General features: G+C 39.2%; 4 protein-coding genes across 6 annotated transcripts; 2 read left to right on the forward strand and 2 right to left on the reverse strand.

The window, feature by feature from the left end:
* Positions 1 to 297: 297 nt before the first annotated feature.
* Positions 298 to 9,203, reverse strand: tdg.1 (thymine DNA glycosylase, tandem duplicate 1). 2 transcript variants are annotated; one of them, XM_061076298.1, is made up of 11 exons: positions 9,114 to 9,203; positions 8,465 to 8,542; positions 5,993 to 6,159; positions 5,539 to 5,849; positions 5,364 to 5,433; positions 3,948 to 4,083; positions 3,359 to 3,441; positions 3,169 to 3,263; positions 2,120 to 2,291; positions 1,688 to 1,840; positions 298 to 1,136 (listed from the first exon to the last, which is right to left on the reverse strand). In XM_061076298.1, the coding sequence occupies exons 2-11, from the start codon at positions 8,521 to 8,523 to the stop codon at positions 1,009 to 1,011; spliced, it is 1,374 nt and encodes a 457-aa protein (XP_060932281.1). In that variant the 5' UTR covers positions 8,524 to 8,542; positions 9,114 to 9,203; the 3' UTR covers positions 298 to 1,008. The 2 variants fall into 2 exon arrangements, with proteins under 2 accessions (XP_060932281.1, XP_060932282.1); XM_061076299.1 differs by lacking the exon at positions 8,465 to 8,542.
* Positions 9,204 to 9,665: 462 nt separating this feature from the next.
* tdg.2 (thymine DNA glycosylase, tandem duplicate 2) lies at positions 9,666 to 16,221 on the reverse strand. 2 transcript variants are annotated; one of them, XM_061076432.1, is made up of 10 exons: positions 16,143 to 16,221; positions 14,479 to 14,792; positions 14,066 to 14,265; positions 13,781 to 13,850; positions 12,753 to 12,888; positions 12,495 to 12,577; positions 12,285 to 12,379; positions 12,025 to 12,196; positions 11,675 to 11,830; positions 9,666 to 10,822 (listed from the first exon to the last, which is right to left on the reverse strand). In XM_061076432.1, exons 1-9 carry the CDS (start codon positions 16,151 to 16,153, stop codon positions 11,724 to 11,726), a joined length of 1,188 nt encoding a protein of 395 aa, XP_060932415.1. In that variant the 5' UTR covers positions 16,154 to 16,221; the 3' UTR covers positions 9,666 to 10,822; positions 11,675 to 11,723. The 2 variants fall into 2 exon arrangements, with proteins under 2 accessions (XP_060932415.1, XP_060932414.1); XM_061076431.1 differs by having other exon boundaries at positions 15,843 to 16,221.
* A 742-nt stretch (positions 16,222 to 16,963) lies between these two features.
* LOC133009296 (ubiquinol-cytochrome-c reductase complex assembly factor 6) lies at positions 16,964 to 19,264 on the forward strand. The gene is made up of 3 exons (XM_061076764.1): positions 16,964 to 17,054; positions 17,619 to 17,745; positions 18,606 to 19,264. The coding sequence occupies exons 2-3, from the start codon at positions 17,638 to 17,640 to the stop codon at positions 18,723 to 18,725; spliced, it is 228 nt and encodes a 75-aa protein (XP_060932747.1). The 5' UTR covers positions 16,964 to 17,054; positions 17,619 to 17,637; the 3' UTR covers positions 18,726 to 19,264.
* A 1,665-nt stretch (positions 19,265 to 20,929) lies between these two features.
* Positions 20,930 to 22,940, forward strand: si:dkey-42p14.3 (EF-hand calcium-binding domain-containing protein 10). Its single transcript, XM_061077388.1, has 4 exons — positions 20,930 to 21,032; positions 21,510 to 21,674; positions 22,698 to 22,788; positions 22,895 to 22,940. Exons 1-4 carry the CDS (start codon positions 20,930 to 20,932, stop codon positions 22,938 to 22,940), a joined length of 405 nt encoding a protein of 134 aa, XP_060933371.1.
* Positions 22,941 to 24,683: the final 1,743 nt, after the last annotated feature.

Raw genomic sequence — 24,683 nt, forward strand, 5'->3', positions numbered from 1 at the left:
GAGAGAAGATTGATCTGAGGAGCAGAAACGTTGATTCCCTTTGAATGTGTTTAAAAGTATGCTAGTTATGCAAAGTGAGTATAGATTGGATCAAAACCCAATGATTAACTGAGATTTGGTAAAGTCAGCTAGTTTGGCTGAGATGAGACCTGTTCATCTACCTCTCCTACCTATGTTTAAAGTTATTTATGTTTGGCTAAACTTGAATTTTTCTTGTATATATTCTCAATAAAAATCTGTTTTCCATTCCATATACAAAGAAAGGTAAAACAATAATTTATAAAAAGCATCATCAGGACATTTTAATGGACAAATGTTTCATAAAATTCCTTGTGAATGACATTTCCGTAAACATACAAAACATAATTCTAAAACTCCTAAAGCAATAAACGGATCAAATAAAAACCAGGTTGGGTTTTGTAACATTGAAAAGCTCGTCGGAGGTTCACTCTGTGGTGTCTCAAACATGCCTGATGAGTCTCGTTTCACAGAGTGATCACATTGCATCGTGGTCAGTTCATCTCACCATGAATGTAAAAATAGTAATGCTCGCTGAATCCCCATTTCACAGAGGGTCATTCAGGCTCACACTGATCTGCCGAGCCTATAAAATAACCATCTGCAATTTGATCTACTGTCAAAACAGTAGACGTGAATGTTTACACATACTGCTCCACAGTGCAGTATATTACAGTACAGTACAGAAAGGCAAAATAATGTTTAAATACGTGACCTTCTCCAATGGCAGTCAAGCGTCATTGTCAAGTCCCTGATTTCACATGTTTAAAATCGACTGCCATGAAGATGATCGTACATGTATACAAGATCACAACCGAAAATAAAATGCAGGAACAACATCCTGCAAAAAGGTCTAAAAAGTCCATCTATGAGCGTATACTCCACTCGGATACTAATAAAGAATTGATAAAAATCTAAGACCTGACACAAGAGGTGAAGGACTGAGTTGGCGCTAGTGTCTGCATGTCAGTGCAAGGACATTATCGCTCCTCATGCGCTGGCGTCTTTCACGCCACCATCGATGTCCGGGATCTGATCAGCGAAGGACTGGGTCATCCACTGTCCGTCTGGAAGCTGGCCCACTGCTATTTGCGATGTGCTCGCCTCCTGTGCTCCCTCTGAGGAAAGAGAGCAAACAACCTGAAGTGGGACAGAATCTGTAGGGTGGTTCGTTTTTATGGGTCCGTCAGCGCCATGAAACATTAACTTGCCATACAATTACACAATGCATCTACCACAATTGTTCTGGATCCTGTATACAGCAGAGTTGAACTGGTGAGTTAAAAATGTATCAACACCAAATCTGACAATCGATGCATCATTTAATTAATTCTTATAAGTAAAATGGCAAAAGATTTTATTGGTTTCAGCTTTTTTCATATTAGGATTTAATGCTTTTCTTCATTATTTATTCTTCCGGTTTTTGAATAGACAAAAAAATGTATTGCTAGCAGAGCTGTTTTTTTTCACAGAAATGGTAACATTTTCAGAAATGCTACTTTTGAACACTTTAACTTGAGATGTGGTTATTTTTCTAAATGAAAGCCCCTGTGGTCACGCTGCAGAATGTAGCCAAATAGCAAATTAACTTAGTAAAGGTGCAGAACCACGTCTGCTGCACCCTCCCCCCCCCCCCCCCTTAGATCCAGCCGTGTCTGTCTGCTGTTACCTGTGTTTTCTGCAGTTGAGAAAGTACAGTGACCATTGGTCTGGGGCTTGGCCGGGCCCTCTTCAGGTCCTCTCTCAGCATATGCTCCGCCATAAGCATCTTCATAACCAGGGTCATAGTTCTCCTCCTTTATGGCTAACCTCTTGGCATCCTCTGTTGATGGAAAAAAGAGAGAATACATGTCAGTCCCGCTCTGGCCTGAATTCAAGAACCAAAGTTATGGTTTGGTTTTAATATCACGATTGACTGAAACGCAGACGCTGTCAAGCCAATAATGCTGTACCTCTCCATGCTTAAATTTAATATTTTATCATGCTCAAAGTAAGAATAAGCTTTATGCAGTTTTCTAGTAAAAAGTTTCAGAAAAGAAAAAGGTAACAGCCTTGGGACAAAGACATGCCCATTCACCCCTGGCGTTTCAGTGCTGCTTACCTTTAGCCAGCTTCAGATCAAATGCGTAGTCAACCTCCTCAATCTCTGTGCTTTTTTTGACGCCCTTCAGCTGATCGCGTAGCTCCCTCAGCTTGATGTAGAAGTGCACTTTGTCCTGAGCACGAGGGAACTGAGCGCAACGAGCGCTGGAGGAAGGCATCAGATACAGAGCCTGCGTAGGAGAGTCAATGGTCAGTAGAAGTTTTTTTTCGAAAGCAGAATATATCGTAAAACAAATTGCTCAGATGAGGTTGAAAGTCATTTGCTAAACTCACAGCTCTCCTCTGTGAAACCGCTGTTAAAGCAACACTATGCACAACACGTAAATAGCAGCTCCAACAGTAGGCTGATGATACACTGACATGGAATAAGGAGAATGATGCCGCTTTCATTCCCACTCCTCACCCTGAATGTCAGTTCTTGTCTGATAGTTGCAGCTAAGAATCTGAGGTCATCAAAAACCAGCATTTAACTGGGATATTCAGCGAGCAAAGGTTTAAAATAGAAAATAAATAGAAAAATTCCAAATTTGGTGTATTTATTACAACAGAAGCTCTTCTGGTTTTTGAAGCTGGGGATAATGGGTAATATCCACCATTCAGTATTTGAATTTTAGTTTAGTGAGTAGGACTACAGTCAACAGATTGATAGACTGTTGTTTCTATACATGAAAACCCCTTAGTTCCTTAGACATGGCTGCAGAGGTCGATGTTGCTCAGTAATGTTGTTTAGTGTTTCATTATGTTGAACAAATATTTTAGATGTCTTGAAATTTACAGAATCATTGATTCTTACTTTTTAGCAATCAAATGGGAAATCTGACTGATATCAAATAGTGACCAGTTATTTACTGAGAAGAATGTTGATAAATGATACTGATTAATGAGTTCAGATGAACAGATAATATTCCCACAGCTTGAAATGTGGCTGAAGGTGTGATAATGGTGTAAAAACACCCACAGTGGTTTCATACAGTTGAGAGGTGAATGTGTTAAAGTGTCAAACTTTCATCTACATCTGTGAATGTTGAGATGCTTTTAAGTTCTCACCGTTTCACAGTCTGGGATCGTGTGCGGTTGCAAACCAAAGTCAAGTTTCTTTGGTTTTTTACCATACATCTCTCTGCAGAACATTTCATAGATGCCTGAGGAAAAGATAACAGAAAAATATTCACTTCATATACTTAAATGAATATTTGTATAGTAGTTTTTTCCCCCACTGTATTTAATGAGTGCTTACATTTTCCATTGAAAACAGCAATAAGAGGCTTGTATTTCTTCAACTTCTCTACGAGAATTTTGCCTCCTTCACGTAACTCTTTACTGTTGGGAGGAAAATAAAAGACATGGTGAAAATACAGATACAGTAAAGCTCTCGATAAGACAACAGATCTCAGATAACATTACACAGTTAGCCATTATCTTTCCTGGTTGCTGATCCAACTCAGACTATTTGTGCTCAGTACAGATTGGTCTGGCTACATTAGACCTGGTGCTGAGAGATATGAGGAGTGTCACTGATGTGTTCTACATGTACACACAAGTTGAAAATCTACTGATTTTGTTTCTAACAAAAAGACGTAACAACGGTCAATGGAAACCAAAATCATCAACCCATTGGGGGCTGGACTCAAAACCACACTGATGTGGGGGTTGTCTAGCTTCTTTCATCCATTGCAACTGGTGTCACTTACATCTGCACCAAAGCAGGTGAAATGATTGACAATCACTTGTGCTTCCTTAATGGACAGATTGATATCCCTGAACTGACATGGTGTTATCCTGTGGCTATTGGGTGTTCCTTTTATTTCTTTGAGCCTTGTATTTACGTTGAGAGGTCTTTGCTCCCTGGTGTTGCCCGCTCCACCATGTTTGTGAAGCCCATCTTGTACTTGACAGGCAGGCTGGTGTCGCTATTGTGGTTGAGCAGCTCCTCAGTAAATCCGGACAGAAACAGGCACTTCCCTGAAATCAACATATCACCAGTGGTTAATCTCTGTAATGAATCAATTTATCACGTCCACAATTTTCTATATTATTGCACATGGCTGCTTTTTCATTAGTTAATACAATTAGTAGTATAAAAGTATTATGACTGTAACTGTTATTACAATTGTGCTGTTACAAGATAAAGTTTTCAATAAAAAAATCAGACTACAAAAGTAAGTGTATGACAGTGGTCAGTGCTCTCCACACTGATTAGACATTCATACAGTTTAGACTTGTGTGCTTCACCTAAGGCTTAAAAGGACAAACTCTGATTATAGCCTTTACTGTAAACACAGTATTGAGTCATAATCTGCAAAAGAACCACCGTCTGCTGGAGAGAGAGAGTGTGAGTGTGTGTGTGTGTTCGTCTCTGTCCCTCTTCACAAACTAACTGATAATCACATGCATTTAGTTATTAATAGGATTAGATGTTGGATCATGACTCTGGATCGTTCTGGTCACTTTAACCCTGATGTCCTGTCTGTGTGCTTCACGTTACGTCTTGTGTTGTGTAGCAGGTTTAAACATGTGTCTAATAAATCTTAGAGCGAATCAAACAAACACAAGGTAAACATCAGTCCTGCATGTCTCCTAATAACTTCTGATCAGTGATAATGTGTATTGTTAAAGTGTAACGTGAGCGCAGGTCAGAGGGAGAGGGAGGAGGAAACAGACTCTGACAGAGACACACGACAATCGTTATCAATTATGTTCTGTCACTGCAATCAACCCTAACTTTCTTGCCCAAGTATACATGGATATTTGGCCTAGAGAAGTCGGGGATCAAACCACTGACCTTTCAATTAGTAAAATGGCAAATGTACTCTATTTATATAGTGATTTCAAATCTTATCAACTGTTCAAGGCGTTTTACACTACAGATCTCATTCGCCCTTTCATACTATATGCTGCGCTTTTCTATCACACATTCACTCGTAAAAAAAATAAGCCATCACGTGGAATTTAGGGGTCAGTGTCTTTCCCAAGGAAACTTTGGCACATTGACTTAAGGAGCCAGGCATCGAACAACTGACCATCAGTTAGTGAACTACCTGTTCTACCTCCTGAGCCTCATTCGCCCACTTTGCAAAAAAATTCCCAACTTAAAAAGCCTTACAGAGGTAATATGCTCCCTTAAAAACTATAATTTATGACTTTCTAAATTCCTGAAACGACAAAACTCTGATCATTCTTCCAGAGCAGAAGAGGGACAATGTTTTCCTAGAAGAAAACAAAAAAATTGTCACAAAACTTACAAAAATGATTTCCCCCGCCAGGAAACCAACGTCCAATGTAAGCTGCCACCAGCCCTGGATTGATACCAATCTGAAAGCAAAAATTGCAGATGTTTTTGAAGATTGCAAAGTCAAATTCATTCCCAAGAGCACGGAGCTCGATTGTGCTGGAAAGCAGATGGACAAAGAACCTTACAATGACATAGTCTAGGTTGTAATCCAGCAGGTCTGGTAGAGTTCTTTTCAAGACTTCCTCTTCTGTCATTCCCTTGAAGCGGTCAACTTTCCGCTTCACCTTCTTGAAGCTCTCATCTATCTTCTCCTGTTTGCCGTCTGCTGGAGCCTCGGTGCCCTTCTTTGGCTTAGGGCCGGGTTTGGCTTTAGGCGCTTTTGGTTCTTTAGGCGCTTTTGGTTCTTTAGGCGGCTTTGGTGCCTTAGGTATTTTCGGTGGCTTGGGTGGCTTGGGTGCCTTGGGTTGGGCTGGTCTGCCTCTCTTTTTGGCTGGAGCTACAAGAGGTGGTGAGAAGGAGGATATCAAAAGGTAGACCTGTCTATTTTCATAAAGGTACACATTGTGTAAACACACAACCTGACACACAACCAGCTCGGGCATACAATAAGGTTGATTTATTTGAGAGTTATCACACTACCTTTTGCCAGGCTAGCAGGTTCTGGTTGATCCATCATGGGCTCTGAATTAGCCATGTTGGCCATGGCTGCGTCTCCCGTCTGTGTATCCGAGTAGTGAAACTGTTGGTTGTGGTTGAAGCCCGAATATTGCGCCTGAAGAGCGTGGAACTGCTGAGCAGACTGAACCCTGTGATAGAAGAAGATTTAAGACACATGTAGAAATAATACATACAACAAAGCAAAACCACCACTGGATTTTACTCTGAGGTCGGAGCTGAAGTTAGAAGTGCACCATCTCTGACTTAAAAAAAAATAATTCTGCATTTGGCTGAGCATGACATAGACATGTTGTTTACATTTCACAACTGAGTCAATGAATCCACACAAAGGATTGGTTCCTTTACTTGATCTTATCATTAAGTCCAAGTTATTAAAAGTAATTTCAGAGTGAATTGTTCAGGGAACTTAATGTCAATGAAGGTGAAAACAATAGAAAAACATACCAACAACATACCAAACTACAGGCGGAAATGGTTTCATTTAAAACTGATCATTACAATCTTACTGAAGTTAGAAGTCACTGCAGGTCTGTTCTGGTCTTAGTCTAGGTTTGGTGCACATACTAAACTGACAACTAGCAACTTATTTCCAGACCACATGGGAAACCCCACACTTTTACCTCTCAGCCAGCAATGGGGTAATTCTGTGAAAAACCATCACACTGTTGAGCTGCACCGTCACACCACCACCTCAACATTAAAACATTGTTCAGCAATAAATTGAATTAACGTTTAACTGTAAAATTATGATTTCACACATTTTCTCCATTAACAGGGGTGAATTGGTATTTTGTATGTATACATATATTGCAATTAAACTTCAAATGTTAGCACTTTTACTTATGCTATTATTTTATACTGATAAATATGAAGCTGGAAAGGAGTTTTAATTAATATAACCATATCTCTGTGACCTAAATCAAAGGAACACTAAGCCGTTTATAAGTAAAATAACAGCTTCAAAATCATGTTAATTGTACGATAACTTGAAACAGAAAGAATGGATGCCTGGAAGTGCACTTTGCAGCTCTGGTGTACTGTGCTGGAACAATATGACCTACAACCAAGAGGGGGCGCTAGCTTTAAGAAATTACTTATCATGGCAGAGCCATCAAAGAAACTGAAGAGGACCTTTTCAGAGGAAACAATAAAGTGACAGAGTAGGAAACCGAAAGAGTGAATATCGGAGCATATTTCGCTCATTGGCAGTTTAGGGTTCAAGACAGATGACGACCTTGCATTGTTGTTGTTGGACAAGTAAGTCATAGTTTTTGCTAGTTTGCTTTGTCTACTGTTCTGGTTGCTCGACATTGGTCAGTGTCGACTCGCTAGTTTATCGCAAGCAGGTAAATCCATTACGATAGATTTAGTTGGCAAGTAAACCAAACAATTGGATGGGATATGAAACGCTTCATGTCCAGACATTAATAGATACGTTGGCTACTCGCTTGCTGTATTAGCTTCTTAACTTGTATGCTACTGCTCTACTTTGAGTTGAGTGCAGTGACTGTGCAAACGTTCTACAAACAAATGCATGTACAGCTGGGTGAATGGAGAGGCTCAGACTACCACGTGCATTTGCAACAGTGAACAATGCGTCCACCTGTAGCTGGAGACCGGGTATAGCCGAGAGGGAATCTTGCATTGTGCTAAGGGAGATATGGCCAGTCAAAGTCAGAGAATCCCCACAAAAAGTTTGAACTTCATAAACCCCTTAAATGGGATCCGGGGCACGAAACATTCCTGTTCCATCGGTTTCTCATGTGACCGAATCAGCATGACAATTTTCATTAATATCTGTGATGGTGCAGCCTTAAAGTGTGATGATTTGACACAGAATGACCCAATAGTGAGACATCTCCTCTGTTGTTCAGCCTGTAGTACACCACAATTAAAGTTGCAGTGTGTAGAATTTGGTGGTGAAGTTGCATGTGGCAGCTGAACACCCCTCACCTCATCCTCCCCTCCAAACATGAAAGAGAACCTGTGGTAATCTTCAGTTTTCATAAAATTAGCTTGTCCAGTCTGAGCAACTACAAGAAACATGGCCGCCCCCCAAGTAAATATAAAGTATTTCAATATAAAGGGCCCATTCTAGGGTAAATAAAACAACAATTTGTATACTTTAGGTGAAACACATTCGTGAAAACATCACTAGGAGTTTATTTCTATATAAAATTTCTTTCAATAGATCCCTTTCACCTAAATCGTACACACTGGACCTTTAAATGACACCATTCAACAAACAAATATTATACAAAAATAAATAGTCATGTGGTATACGATCGAAATGACGTTGTGGGGGTAAGAGGGTTTTTACAAAAGTTCAGCTGGGAGCACATGCTCACAATTCATTTTCATCACACGTTGCCATTCAGAGTTGTGATGCTATCATGTGACTCCTGTACTACGGTGGTGAGGAGGAAGACTCACCACTGATGAAGATACTCCGGGGACACAACAGGCAGTGATCCATTCAGCTTTTCTTCCATCTTTTGGGGGGTGGTTTGACTTTATCAAATAAATCAATATGAATGTTGAGGTGATGTACATGTGGTTTCTGGCAGTGCATGAAACTGAACGCATGTGGCAGGGCATTGCAGACAGACTGAGGCGTTAGCGACAAAACATAAACCACCAGACGACAAAATATAAGACAGAAAGCAACAAAGATGACGGTGACATTTTAAAAACGTTGCTGACTCATTTCAATGAAACACCAAATCCTGTATGTACATTAAATAGTCCCTTCTCATATAGCTACACTCACAGACACAAAACCCGGATGAAAACCAGCTTAAACATTTGAAAACATTTGAAAACAGGCACACCTTTGGTAACTGAAGGTGGATTAAACCTTTAAGACGTTTAATCTCTAACCTCGATGTCTCTTTATTGGACTGATCCTATCGATGGGTTCGTTTACATCGCTCCAGTATCTCTGCCACAAGTGCAGCTAGTGTTAGCCAACAGCTAGCTGCTAAGCTAACCTAGCATGGAAGAACTGTTTGATTCGCTTCCACTAATATCCCTCACAAGCAAACGACACGCGGCTCAGCAGTAATGAAGCTATTAAACGTACCTGTTATGGGTTAGGGTTCAAATGGGTTTCCTCTGTACAATTAACTGTTATTTTCCCATCCAGCCCGGTCTCCTGTTCACAATACCGGAGCCGCTACAGAGGCAACAAAGACGTGACAGTCCTGCCGGTCAACTTTGACACCGGACGAGCTCAAGTCTGAGACGCGGGGGGAGGAGAGAAAATACATTTAACTACTATCCAAACTAATGCCTCAAAGCTGCTAATCAAAGACTGGTCGGTATTTAAACCTTTTTTTAAATTATGCATGTTCGAATATAATATATTTAAGGCAAACTTAATTCATAAATGGCAACCAAAAATAACCACGTACACCTACTTTATCATTGGTATGAGCTGCTCGACTTTTAAACTCTGTGAGCTTGTATTCGATTGGCTGGTTCACCGCAGTGTTCACAGCGTCTCTTTAAATTGGGTTGCGTTATCTGTTTACTCCCAAAAACTATTACTACACAATATAAATATAGTGATCATCATTTGAATTCATTCAAATTAAAAAAAGCTTTCGATGCTCATTTGTGGTATACTGCATTTTTATTGATTTGCAATTCTCCTTTCTTCACTGCAACCATGCTATAAAGAAGTTATCCACGATAAGTCAATGGGACCTGATTATACTCCATTCCTTCTAGTGATACTGACTTTTTTCATCCAGAGTTTTGAATACTGATCTGCGGCCTCCTCCATTTTAAGCATGTGTCTGGAGGCCTAAATTACCTTCACACACACACACACTGTATGTGTTCAACCACAGTGTCAAGGATAGGTGTGCAATGCAAAATTAGATCTGAACAATGCTTAAATCGGGCCTTAAGCGTGGCATTCAACATAACAATTGGTCTTTACACATAGCAACAAACATTGATTTCTTAGGTCATCAACAGATATATATATATAATGAGAAAGTATAGAGGAAATCATAACTCACAGTCACACAACAGAGGGTTTTTCCGTCTGTCAAAAGATGAATTGTAATATTGTAGAAGAAGATGACCAGACCGAGTATTAAACACTGAGTGAGGTAGATGCTATCAGTTCATTTGAGAGGTTTCTTTACTCAATGGGAAACTGAATGTGGCTGGTGGGTTAGTGACTGCTTTTGTAAAGTGCATATCCTCACTGTGTGCTTTGATTGAGAAAACATTCATTTGTTATTCCAATTTTGTCCGTGTTTTTTCCCCGCAGCTAGATGCTCAGTTTAAGGTATGCAGCAGTGTACTGCACACAAGGCTGCTGGGTGGAAAAAACTTTTTGATATGTTAGTTTTTCATCAGTTGCAGCTTCACATGATTTACTTTGGACAATCACACGATACATGTGGCAGCATTAGAAGAGATTTAATAACTCTGTAATAACAGATTAGAAATTCTTGAGTACAAGTACCTATTTTATACAGCTGATAAATCATAAAATGTCATTCTTTCAAAATACAAAAATAAGTCACTGGACACACACCTTAAAAATGCAATAAATAGTGATTTTAAAAAACACCAAAAACATGCACAGTCTTCTTCGGAGTAAGAAAATGTAACTGTTTGTGCACTTTATTGTGCGTCACATTGCGATGCGTCAGAAACAGTGTGACTGCTCTCCTCTCGTGGTGTCATCAGAGGGCTTCTTATTCTTACTGGCGCACCGGGCAACCAATGCGGCTGGTAAATGTTGAGGGATCATCTCCAGCTGCAGTGATTCTGCAAGATATCACATTAACAATGAATTATGCATAAGCCCATAACCAATACATTGGTAATAGCTCAGCATATTATCTCATTTCAAGAAAACACACAAAAGGTCTTTAAAAGAATTGTGACAGTGTTTTAGTGTGCTTTATGCAATTGGCTGCAAACTGTATATTTACACACAAAAGAATTTCAAAGCATGGTATTATTTATGTTATTGGTAAATCAGTTTTTACTGGATGATCATTGGTTCAGTTCATGTCAGTATTGTGGAACAACAACAACAAAAGGACTTGCTTGAGATAGATAGTCATTTACAGTGGTTGAATGTAACTAAGAATATTTACGGAAATACTGTTCTTAATTACAATTCTGAGGAATTATTTTACACTAAATCAATTGAAATTACTATAATATACTAGTAGAAACACTTAGTTAAATGTGACCTACCACAATTAGCTACAACATTAAAATAGACCAACATGTAAATGCTTTAATAATAAAAATGATTCAATATATAGTGTAAATACTTTTATGCTTTTTTTTGAGTTAAGGATGCACGATATAGAACAGAGTATTAAATGATGGTATTTCTACTCATTAAGTAAACGATCTGAATACTTCCTCCTCCACTGGTAATCTGTCACAATGGTTTCCAGTCATTTTCACAGTCACATTATTCATCCATCCATCATGTACACCACTTATCCTGTAAAGGTCACAGGTGCAGCATGAGCCGGGGTACACCCTGGACTGGTTGCCTGTGTCTTGTAGGTCAACAATTGTATTATCATATTCAACTGAAATATTTATGTCCACATACTCAAGCTAAATTCACGTAAAACCATGTGGTAACTGCACTACCTGTGTGCTACGGGAAAGAGGCCAGTGTTTCTCCTCTCCTCTGCCTGTTTTAGTTGGAGACGCTGCTGCTTTGCCTCACGTCGTCGTGTTGAGCACTACAGCTTTCATACTCTGGATCCACCTGCTCTTCTTTGATTGCCATCTTCTTTGCATCCTCTGCAAAACAAATTGGAGAGGAAGTCAAATTTGAATCCAGATCTCAACGTGTCCGTCAAACTAACAATGACATGTCATGCTTTTGCTTCAGAAAATCCCAAAAAGCAAGTTCATCTCTGCAGCCAAACAGGCCATAAATAAAATGAATACAACACCTGTGTTTCAGCTTTAAGAGAATTGTAGCAACTGTTTACCTTTGGCTAGCAGCAGATCGAAGGAGTACTGAGTTTCTTCCACCTCTCGTTTGGGTCCACAACCTTTCATCTTGTCTCTCAGCTCCTTCAGCTTGATGTAGAAATGCACCTTATCCTGTGCTCGGGGAAACTGGGCACAGCGCGGACTTGATGAGGGCATCAAGTAGCACACCTATTGGTGAGAGGAGATATACTTTGAAAATGCTTGTGTGAATTGTTGAGTATATTTTAAGAATTACTTGAGGACTGTTTCTTCATACTGTTTCAGTTTCTGGGATTTTGTAGGGCTGCAGTCCAAACTCCAGATTCTTTGCCTTCACTCCAAACGTTTCTTTGCAAAAGATTTCATAAATACCTGCAAAAGATATATATATATTCATTTCCATCAAACTTATTCAATGACTTTATGAGAAAACCATATAAGAACAGAAATTGAGAAAAGTAGTTATTTCATTGTTACAAAATTTTACCTTTTCCATTAAAAGCTGCTATTAATGGTTTGTATTTCTGCAACTTGTCGAGTAACTGTCTACCTCCTTCACGAATCTCCTTACTGTAAAAAAAGTTAGAGCCATACAAAATCTTTTCAATGTTTTTTTTTCATGGTAATCACTGAATTAGATTAGACTATAACGTTAATGACCAAACTGTGATGTTTGATTTCTTAATTGTAATCGAAACTGCCTTTCTACACACTATACATCACAATGTGTGTTTTTCTCCCTGACCTGGAGAGGTCCTTGCTGCCAGGCGTGGTCCTCTCCACCATGTTGGTGAAGCCGATGCTGTATGTCTCCGGCAAGCTCTCATCATGCATGAAGGTGAGCTGCTGGTCAGTTAGACCAGAGAGAAACAAACATTTCCCTGTACACAAGAGCATATTGAGCAAATACAAGGTGTTAGCACAATTAACATTAACCAGTTTTTTGAAAGACTTTCAGGTATTGTAGCTGTACTGAATCTGCACGACTCCATTTTCACTCACAGCTGGACAATGATTTGGTTTGTTTTTCAGTATGACGTAATGAGCTGATGATAAATATGACAAATCAGTAAATATTTTCTCTGTAAAATGATGTTATGTGCTATGAACTGCTGAGGTGTGCAGCACCAGTATGGTTAGCATAACGATAAACGGTGCACGACACATAAAGAGACTTAAAAGACTAAGATAATAAACACAGAAGATCTTGATAGAAAATAACGTTTTGTGCCTTTCATACTTAAGAAGTAGTGTGATAACAAATATTATTCAGGATCTTGCCCCAAAAGCTTATGAAAGTCTTGTTCACACTGATCTTAGCGACGTCTCACTTTGAAAACCTGTGGGGGGAAAAAACCTTCACTGATGATAAATTTGAATTTGCATCCAGATATTTACTATTGGCCCCAAAATATTTTCAGACTCATTAAAAAGCTTAAATGTGAACAAGAAGTTGTTTCCAAATTGTTAAGTGTCAAGCATATACATTATATTCTGTTGTCTGATTGTTCCACTGATTCACTGCAGCTACATATTTTATACACAGTGAAAAACTCAAACCCAAGACACCATTTATATGGCTGCACAAACACGGCTGGGTTGAACATTACAAAGTTCAAATGTTTCATATCATTACGTTAGGTCACTGGAAGCTTTGGTACCTGTTAACATTGATGAACCCACCACGACAAGGTCAAACAGGGTAGAAGCAGTTCAAAGTGAATACTGGCATATACTCCCTGTAGTCAGTAATGAAATTGAATTTCAACATACAGAAATGGTTTCCTGGGTTTGGGTAGTGGTGTCCTTTGTAGGCTGACATAAGTCCTGGGTTGATTCCAATCTGAGGAGAAACATGAAGGTGTTACTATGGCAATATACCTAAAAACTACAACCTACAGTTGTATGTGTCCACATTACGTGTTGATTATGTGTAGAGTGGTTTTAAATTTGGAGGTTTTCCTCGTATAATTGTAACAAACAACATTAACCCAACAACCCAACAATTATTCATATAAACAAATGCATTTTCAATAGGCGCCCCATTAAATAACTCACTATCAGAATGTCAAGATTGTAGGTAATAACGTCAGGCAGGGTTTTGGCCATGACCTCAGCCACTGTCATGCCGTTGAAGCGGTTGAGAGCCCTCTTGGCCTTCTTGGCTGCTTCGGCCTCATCCTCCTCCTCCTGTGTCTCGCCATCCTCCGCCTGCTGCTTTGGAGGCCGGCCTCTCTTTTTCTTCACTGGTGTCACAACTGCGACAAACAAGAGGAGTGAGGTGGGAAATATGACACAGAAAATAAAAAAAACTGAAAGATGCTAGCTGGCATTTTGTAGTTTGTTTGTCTACAAACATGTTATGGCTACACTATTAACTTATATAAAGATGGCTGAAAGGGAATGACTGCAGCTTATAGTCAGTTTGTGTTCTGAGGGAAAATGTATTTGCTTTTAAACATCTTGTATACCTTGAGGTGGCCCAGCCGGCTGAGGCTGGTGCTGGACACTCTGCTGCTCCTGCTGCTGTATTACATGATGATGCTGAGAGTGATGCTGGGCGCCGAGGTGTTGCTGCTGCTCCCTGACATTGTACATCTGCTCCTGGTAGTGATTTGGGGCTGCAGGGTAGTTCTGGTAAAAAGGTTCCTGATAATGAGGCTGCTCCCGATGGACAGATAGTTCAGCCATGACGAGCTCATCTCTGGGACCTTCTGTGTGATAGCCCATGTTGTGATAGGGCATCACATGCTGCGCCTCAGGGTGCTGCTGGCTGGACTGGTACCTGGAAAAGGAGAGGGTGCATGAGAGAAGAGGAGTGGACAAAAAGGAGGAAGAGGGTTACGGAGAGAAAGGGGAGAAGGGTGAGCAACAACAGAAAATAACACTGACCTGGACACAACAAGAAAAAAAAGTTACGTCTGGTGTTTGATGCAGTGCATGAAAATGTGAGTGAGGCAAACAAGGCACAATACTTACAAACATACATGCGCTGATGTAAACAGGTTTGCTTTCTCTGAATGTCATTCATTACACTTTTATTGACATTATTTGCTATTTTCTGAGTATATTTAGCTCAAACATGTATTTGTTACAGCCACACATTTTTGTTAAACTATTTTAACACTCCACATTGACTACATGTAAAAATTTGTCTGGAACGGAGTGAAGACATACAAACAATTAATAGGACTTGCATGATTGTGACTGATGTGAATTCAACTACAAGTCAAACAGAGTTTCTCTTACGGCTGTGTCCATACTACAGTTGACAAATAGATAGAGTGCACGTGGATTTATAAAGCCTGTAGCATGTGATGGTGGAATGTTTGCTTCCCTTTACATGCTGCAAGGCAGCTGCAGGATATTTCCGCTGCGACTAAAGATCACTTTTATTAATCACTTCTATACATTCTTTCAGTCTCTTTAACTAGGTTTTACCACAAATAAACCAGCCAACATTTGGCTTCTTTGCTTGAAAAATCACCTAAATTAATCATTAATCAAAATGTAAATGATTATTATTGTCATTATTTCCATTTCCCCCTCCCAGTAAACATTGGTGTATTGTAAACATGTGTCCTGCCTAAAGTGCATGACACAATAATAGAATAATAACTCAGCATACCTCAGATTTAGGATATTAGTCCTACACCAGGAGCCTCTATTTATAGGAATATCGAATTACCATTCATTAATGTACCATCACTAGCTACAAACCTGGATATAAAGTGTAGGGGTGTGTATGGTATCGTGTCAGATGATTTTTAAATTGTCCACCTCATGCATGACAATGAAGACCCAGGACCTGCCTGCACCTCCAACACCAACTCACCACTGCTGAAAATAATCCGAGGGAACCGTCAGTGATGTGAACTGGTTTTCCTCCATCTTAACTGTCGACTTGTTTGAATGGATGAACATTTACTGACCTGCCGCGTTCGTTCATGTAAACAGTAGTAAACACGAACTGTGTGGATATTTGAGCACGTTAACAGACACCGCAGGCACAAAGAAGACAGGAAGCTGGAGGCTTTAACTCAACAGTGAGCTAACAACAAAACGCAACGGTGAGGAACCCGGAAGAGAGCGACTCATTAACGAAACATGAAGCCATATGATCAAACTAACGTACCTGTCATACATTTTGTTCTGTAATTTTCAAATAAGCAGACGTGGGGGCTGGTAGTCCTCCCAAAACAAAGACCATTTAAACGATCGACGTCTACGCTCACTCGGGTTGAGTCAAGCTTTACCGCCACCTCGTGGTTTGGAGGTGCACGTTTAGCCCCACCAGTACATCAAGCCACCACCGCAAACAGTAGATTATTATTTTATTATAATTATTCATAATTTAAACAGCACTATTCTGTATTATTCTAAACATCACAAAACACACGCGGAACAAAGCAGGTCTATTGTACGCCTCACAGACTGTACATCCTCCCGCTGCCTCTAGATGGTGGTAGAAGTCTCATCCCACATGAGGTAATGCCGCAGAAGAAGGCAGCAGCCAAAGATAAGTGTAATTTTATAAAGAACCTCACTCCTCAGTGAAACAACTGGACGACACAGAAAAATAGGAGGTGTCATATTACGAGTCAGTCTAATATCTGGATTATTATTTACTTCTTGTTACTACTCCCCTGATTTAAGTGTCTTAAACAGGTCCAAATATTATTCAGCTGGCGATGTCAGCTTTTCACTCACAAACCATGTAGAGATTGCTTTTATTAAATGCAACCTCACCGCAGCAGAATTCACAGCGAGTGGGTTATCTTATTCATTGAGGCTTAGAATGTTTTTGAATTAAACAACTATCGTCTTCAACTCGTAAATTCACAAAAAATACACAGTTTACAAATACATGCAGGGGGAAACGGAAACCTCAGTTTTTCGTTGGTTCTGTGAATAAAGAAAGAGTGAGAGCTCTTCACTCTGTCAGACAATCTCCGTCTCAGCTGAACAGCATGACCTGTGTGACACTAATGTCTGAGACAGAAAACAGCGTCACTTTGCCTATTTAAATGACCGTGACATAAACAGGGTACGGTTCAGATCATGTCTTTGTCACTATTGTCTGTTCAACTTGTGCCACTGTTACATCAGTGCTAACCACTGCTGCCAACCTGTGCTGATAACCTCTGCTGCTAACCACAGGTGCTAACCTTGGCTACTAACCTATGCTGCTAATAACCTATGCTGCCAACCTATGCGACCAACATCTGCTAATAACCTGTGCTGCTAATCAAAGTTGCTAACCTATGCTACTAAGCTATGTTGCTAATAAGCTATGCTGCTAACTTATGCTGCTAACCTGTGCTAAAAAAGAGTGCAGAGAAAGATGAAATGCTGCTGCCTCATCCATTGACCAAAACGAAATCTAATGTCATACCATCATTGTGTTTATATTAGATTTATTGTATTATTGCACACATTTCTATTAATTGCATTTGTACTATCTTGCTCCCTATACTTATTTTTATATTCTTTATACCGGCAACAGACCATTTTTTTGGGGTCCATGTACAGCACCTTTACTCTGCCTCTATGTATGTATGTGTTTTATAAATCAAACAGCCTTCTCACATAGATGTCTTTCTCCCTCCAGGTGCAGGAAGTGTGTGAGGATGCCAGCCGGTGTGTCTTGGCCTCGGTACCTGAGGATGTTTGGAGCCAGTGTACTGGCCATGTTTGCAGGAGCACAGGTCGTCCATCAGTACTACCTACCTGATCTGGTGAGGGAAAAAATAAACCATTCCCCCCCCCCCCCTCAATGACCTGTCTGTGTTTTAAGTGCATGCTCTGTAGATGAAATCAAAGCAACACAAGTGATGCATCCTTTGAGGTCACTGAAAAAGACCTTGAATTTGTAAATTTCACAATAGGTTGATGGATGGAAGAATAGATGGATGTTGAATTAATGATTTTTCTGGACAATAAAACGCATCAATAAACTCATTACCATGCGTACCATTACTAAACAAGTAAAATAACTAAATACATTAACTTGCATACATTATGCATCTACTAAGTCAACAAAGCATCTGAAATCTTCACCAGGAACCCACATTTCTCTCATATATATTACGACCAAATATGAGGGGCTATTAGGATTGGTTCATGTCTAAATAGTCGCAAACAAAGCAATGTGGCTGGATACACCCAGACCTTAAATAACCTCCTCTTCAAAACTCCTGTGCACAGATAGGTAAATTCCTCCCCGAACCCAGAGCTCACAGAATTGGCCTTGATTCTGGATTTAACAATCACCCAGCATATTGCACTTCATCTGTTCACTTGAAATCCGTTTTTTAAGGTCCTTTGACAGCCACCACACTCCAGGGGTAAAAGGTGCAGCTTTAATTTATATACAGTACATTTACGATGATTCAGTCAGGTTTTAAACCAATCTGCAAACACCCGGCACAACTGTGTCAGAATTGGTACCAAACAACCACGTCTATAATGTTGGTGTTGACGTGTCACATAATTAGTTAAGACGTGAAAATAAACTACAAAAATACTGCACCCAACTGAATGGCCTGTGTTTTCATTCAGCGTGTGTTTAACAATACTTGCTGTTCTGCTCTTTCAGAGTATACCAGATATCCCACCAAGGCCTGGGGAGCTTCAGACAGAGCTGCAGGGATACAGAGTCAGAGAAGAAGCTGCCGCTACGTTACAGCAGCTCAGAGAAGAACAAAAAGTGGACTGATGTGGAGTTATACGTCCTCTGTGTGATGGACACACATCGAGCAGACTTTTACCAGTTTTTGCCAACAGCTTGAGGCTGAAGAATGCCTGGGTGAACTGGAACATCAGGAAATGGAGATCTTCTGTGTTTGCCGTTTTCTTACAATGGATCCAACGAATGGGATTAAATACAACAATGTAGGAGATTTGCTGCCCAAGATGAAGACCTTATCTTTTCAATCCAGTTGTATCCATCTGTTGTCAATACATCTTTACATCCTTTTTGATTGTGTTTGTATTTGTAGATAGATGAAATATGCTACACACAGCAACTTCTTCGTCATGAAGTTGTTTATGGTTTTGACTATGTACAAAGAATATTTTTCGAAAACACATCCTAATTCTTCTGGAGTGAGATGAAAGATACTTGTCCAGTCCTTACCGTCTTCTTCCCAAAGCTTTCACCCCTCACCTTTCAACAGCACTCCAACTGGCATATGAAAATACTCAATAAACAACTGCTTCCTTGTCAAATATAACAGATGTTGCATGTGCTGGAAATAGTGTCAAGCTGAAATTATTTATTTGCGGCTTGGGAATTTTTTTATTTAGTCTAGATACAACTTGTAAGAACCTTCATCTGATTGGACATCATGAGTCTGGCTTTGTCACACACAATCTACGCTTGTACATCACTGAGGACAGTCTACTGGCAATTTAAACCAATAATATAATAAAGTGTCACACAATAGAACTAAGAGATGGTTACTTTAATTGTTGATAATGTGCTTATTCAATAAAAGAAAAGATGAAAGCAATAAGATTAAATCAAATAGGATAAATACAATGTTAATGTATACATTTAAATAAACTGTCCCTGTCCAAGCCAAATTATTCTCCTCTCAGCCACTTTAGGTTTGAACAGGATTGGCTCACTGCTCATAGCCCAGGGCATTTATCTTTTTTTTTTCAAAATATATGAACATTTTATGTAAGTCGAATTAAAGTTGTAAAACTGCGCTTACTTCCTGTTGCCAGTAAGTTGCGCTATCACACACACAGACTAATAGATCTGTTCAGGTCGAGACTCTGATCATGTTGCAGAATTTTGGAGCTGATTGGACAATGGACATCTGAGTTACAATAACTTCATTTTTATTTTGCATGTCTTACACTTTGATTAATTCCTCTTCGCTCATTGACCATGACAATATCAAACTTTGTCAGAAGGGCCTCGAGACATCGATGATGAAGTCACATCGAAACTGAGTTTTCGTCAAACACCATGTCACACGAAATTGCTGTAACTTCAGTGTACTGTGTTAAGTATCCCTCAACCTACATTTGTGTAACAACAGTCCCCAGGACACAACTCATTGAGTCTGCTGGACAACTGTGTTGAAATGACTCACCTATACAGAGGTGGGACAGAGCAACCTGCTACTCAATGTAAGAGAAAACACACCACACCATTGGTCCAATCAGTCAGACAACAGCTTGAATCACGTGACGACTATGAGAGTCTTTTGAGGAGTAGTAAGGCACAGTTGTACACATGTATACGTAGTAGATAATGCTAAAGAAAACAAATATTTCATTAAAACACGCAAGAAATAGTCTAACAATTTTAAAAAGAGGTTGTGCAATTGAAAATGGAAATAGGGCTTTCGATGTAAATAAATAACGAGTCAATAGAGGAGGTTTGCGTACTCAGAGAAAGTAATGAAGTGATTATGGAAACAATTTATATAATTTTTGTGAAATTACCTTAAGATCTCAGTTGCGCAATTAACTTGTGTATGTTATCGTTTATTAGGAACTACTAAATCACTATAAGCCTTATTGCTTATAGTTTGTGAAATGTAAATTGTTTACTTTGTGAATCAAGTTATTTATTTATCTTTATAAACGGTAATTTCAAATAGATTATTAAAATTGTCATTATTGCTTTGTAAATTCATTGTGTGCTTATAAATGATTTACATAATGATTGTTTTCTGTTGTTTCTTTTATTGACTGTTAAAATATCAAATAACTAATGACCTTGTTAATTAGTCTATTTATTTGTAGATTAACCACTTATTAAACAAATGTATTAATTCTCGTTGTTGTAGCTCAATTAATCAATAATGAATGAAATGTTTCATTTCCATTTCTCTGACAGCAGTGCTCCTCCACGGCTGGTATCCTAGCAACACGTTTCAACAAACGGGAAGCGCAGAGAAAATGGCGACGGAGAAAGAACGAGACGCCGCAGAATATCTGAAAAGACACAGAATAATGGAGCTGTTGGAAAACCTGAGCAGTATGCTGTTCTTCTACAGACCTGGTTAGAGATGACTCCTCTCTAAGAATAGCTTTGGCGATAGTTAGCGTTTTAAACTCTATTTACACGGCGATGTGAAGCCGGGACCAGTTGTTGAGCAGCTTCTCAGTCACAGATATATGCTATCTAGTTTAATCTCGAACACATCTATATATGATGCACTACAAACGACATCCTCAAAGAACTACAAACTACATCCTTGAAAAATGAATTACATGTTTTGCTGTGTGTCTCTGAGGTTACTCCTTCCACCACCATTGTGGAATGGTCCTCTCCGGGACTTATAGCGAATATTGTATTCCAAGCGTATTTAGATACAATATGGATTCGTGTTGCTATAATATTTAAAGTTCTTGATCATACCCGGTTTTATTCAGTTGTGGTTGTTCAGGATTTTGCCTCAAACTTTCTCCAATCATTCAATCATTTCACTTCAATAGTCATGTTATATTATGTGTTTTGATTGATTATTTCATTCAGAGAACCCCACTCAGTTTCTTGTTGAGCAGCTGGAACAGCTAAAAATTTCTCAAGAGAGCGGGGGTCAAGGGCCAAATCTATTCAACAACTCCAACCTGGACGCCGTCCTAGGGATCCTGGACCCCTCCAATATAAAACACATCACTTTTGCGCAATACAAGCACGGTGAGCACATGATGTGGACACTTTTTAAAATGTTCCTGGGTCGAGGGACTGGTATTTCATACACCATCAATATAGTTAAAATACATGATTGTTATTCAAAGTGACCACATCATTCTCAGGTCACCAGGGAAAATTATAGACATATTTTTATTAGGGCTGGGCAACGATTAAAAGTTTTAATCGAGTTAATCGCATGATTTCCCTGATTAATCACGATTAATCGCATTTGTATACGCAAAATCCAATAATGGATTAAAAAGGAGTGTATAGCGCAATTTTATTTTCAATGTTCTGCCATATGAACGAAAGTGCCATAAGCTTTGTTGTGCAAACACTTTTAACATCAGCATTTAATACAGTAGCAGTTAAATAAAATATTCAGTGTAAATCTCAACTTAGCAATGTTATCAAAGCAAATACAAAATTAAAGCTCAATGCCACTGCCAGGGCATTAATGTTATCCTCTTCGTTATGAAAAATGTATACTCCTCCCTGCGTCTAACATAGTCTGCCGAAGCCTCGCTCCGCTCGCTGTTTCGTTGAGTGATTTGCTGATATCAACTGTGTGTTTTGCATTTAGGTGATATTTTAGACTGGAAGTACTCCGGTGATAAGAAAATTCACCTTGGCAGTGGCTAGAAATTACTTTGGTTCTGTGGACTCCGCCGTCTGGAAGAACTTTAAAATGAAAATGGCCATGTAAAAGCTCGGTACCCTTATCCATGGTTGTTTATCCGCCAATTATTTTCTTTTTTCCGGTTCCGCAGCAGTCAGCAACAGACTTTCACAAAAAAAAAGCCTGACTTTCACAATAAAACAATAAATAATCAAACCTTTTTTTTGACCTTTACCTCGATTAAAACGAGTTAACTTGCCCAGCCCTAATTTTTATGCATTACTTCACATATGTATTCAGGTTTTCTTTATCATAACCTTTAATTCTAAAATAATTATACGCAGAAGACTAATTATTAATTTACGTAAATGTGTTTTTCATAATGAACTGATCCTGTTTCTCCACAGCTCTGACCACACTGGGCATAGAGGACTTTGATGAATGTCCTGAAGGTGCTAATGAAGACAGAATATCCTGTGAGACCTTTAAAACAGAAGCGTAAGGGCAGCTTCTAAACTATAAACATCATGACAAAACAATACTAACAAGCACTTTAAAGTTCACCATCTTATGAAGGGAAGTTTATGTTATTTTGTTTTAACAGGATGCAAGGCCTGCAGAGAAGCTCAGCAACATATGAACAACTGTGAATATCGATGTTTACGCCCACCCAGATGATCTTTATGTATCCAGTGTTATAATCTTGAAGTGCACCTGGATTTGACTGGGAGGAGTGAACTGTGTTTGGTCAAATGAGCCTGTTTTATTACTGCTATGAAACTATATATTGTATATGCTGTTTTAGGTAGTTTCACACATTCAAGTATTGATTATTATTTGCAGGAATGGTCTTTCTTCTTACAACTGGAGGTTGTGAAGCCAAAGTGATCCCTGCATGATGGATGATTCTCTCTATTCAAATACTGACAAAAATATGTTCAAATATGATTTACGATGTTGTTTATAAAAATACAGTTACATACAGTAGTACATCTTTCAATTGCACATTTATTTATTCTAGTAACCTCACTCATGAGAATGTTTGATACAAACAGAAGTCAAACTCAAATGCAGATGTCAGGCATTACAACAAACTTAGATATAACATACAAAATGTCTCACATAAAGAGCACTTATTTAGTCAGAGGCCACAAAAGGTCAGGGGCTTGACCGCCACCTGGGGTTTATTTGTGCATATGCATATATCAGTAACGTACTGAAATAATAATTTCCAATGCACAGTCAACTTCAGGAAACTTCAGGCCGCATCACATGAAGGTTCACAGGCAACAAACAAAGGCAGAGTAAGCTTCGCTCGAGCAGAAGGTAAGGTTTTCAACGCCAGCCTTCACGTATATGTAATTGAGAACAAATGTTTCACCGAAGGTCCCACAGAGAGTACTGTTGTGTTAAATGTAATAATAATAATAATAATAATTGGACCATTGTTCCTTATTATTCCAGTACACAAGAAGAGAAGCATCAGCCATTTGTTCGACTAATATGCCTAATTAGGGCCCGAGCAACTACGGTGGGAGGCCCTATTGTATTTCGAAGGATTGTATTTCTCTTTTGGGCTTTTTCAGGTCCTAGACATGCTCAAATATTAACCAAAGTTTGCAGGAAATTCAAAACCCCCAAAAGTAATTCTATTCTGGAGTAATTTGAAACAGCGCCATCTAAGGAAAAGCCCCTCAGTTAGCTTTCAGCGATCTTCACAAAAATCGTAGCCCAGGTGTATCATGAGTAGACAAAAAAAAGTCTAGAGGTGCAAAGAGAAAAACGCAACAGGAAGCCATTTTGGATTTAGTGGCCATTTTACTTGTCCCAGGGTTTTCATCAGATCAACTTCATATGGACATGAGTGTCCTCACAACAAGATGGAGATAAACACTACCTCGAATTTCGAGTTTTCATCAGACGGTGTGATCGTGGCATGGCGTAAAAGTTTGATTACACGCCATCAAAACACGATGTTCTGTATCTCAGACATACATGGTGCAATCGTGTCCAAACTAGACATGTAAGACAAGAGTCCCGGCCTGATGACATCTACACAGAAATTATGAATTAAAAACACAGCGCCCCTTAGATCAATTTCAACTTCTGTGACTGTCATCTCAACAAGATGGAGATATAAACTACCTCGGTATATATGATTTCATCACACGGTGTAACCGTGGCGTGGCGGGACATTTTGATGATTCGCCAAAAAAAAGGGATTTATTATAACTCCTCTGTGCATTGTTCTTTCAGCCTCAAACCTCACACATTCATAGTCCCGCCCTGATCAAATCCATATAAATATTAACTCATCATTACAGCGCCATCTGCTGGCTACAGGAGGTGACATGTTTTAAACTTTGATGAACTGCTCTTGGCTGCTTTACAAT

The sequence above is a fragment of the Limanda limanda genome, chromosome 8 (assembly GCF_963576545.1).
Source record: "Limanda limanda chromosome 8, fLimLim1.1, whole genome shotgun sequence".
Classification (NCBI taxonomy): Eukaryota; Metazoa; Chordata; class Actinopteri; order Pleuronectiformes; family Pleuronectidae; genus Limanda; species Limanda limanda.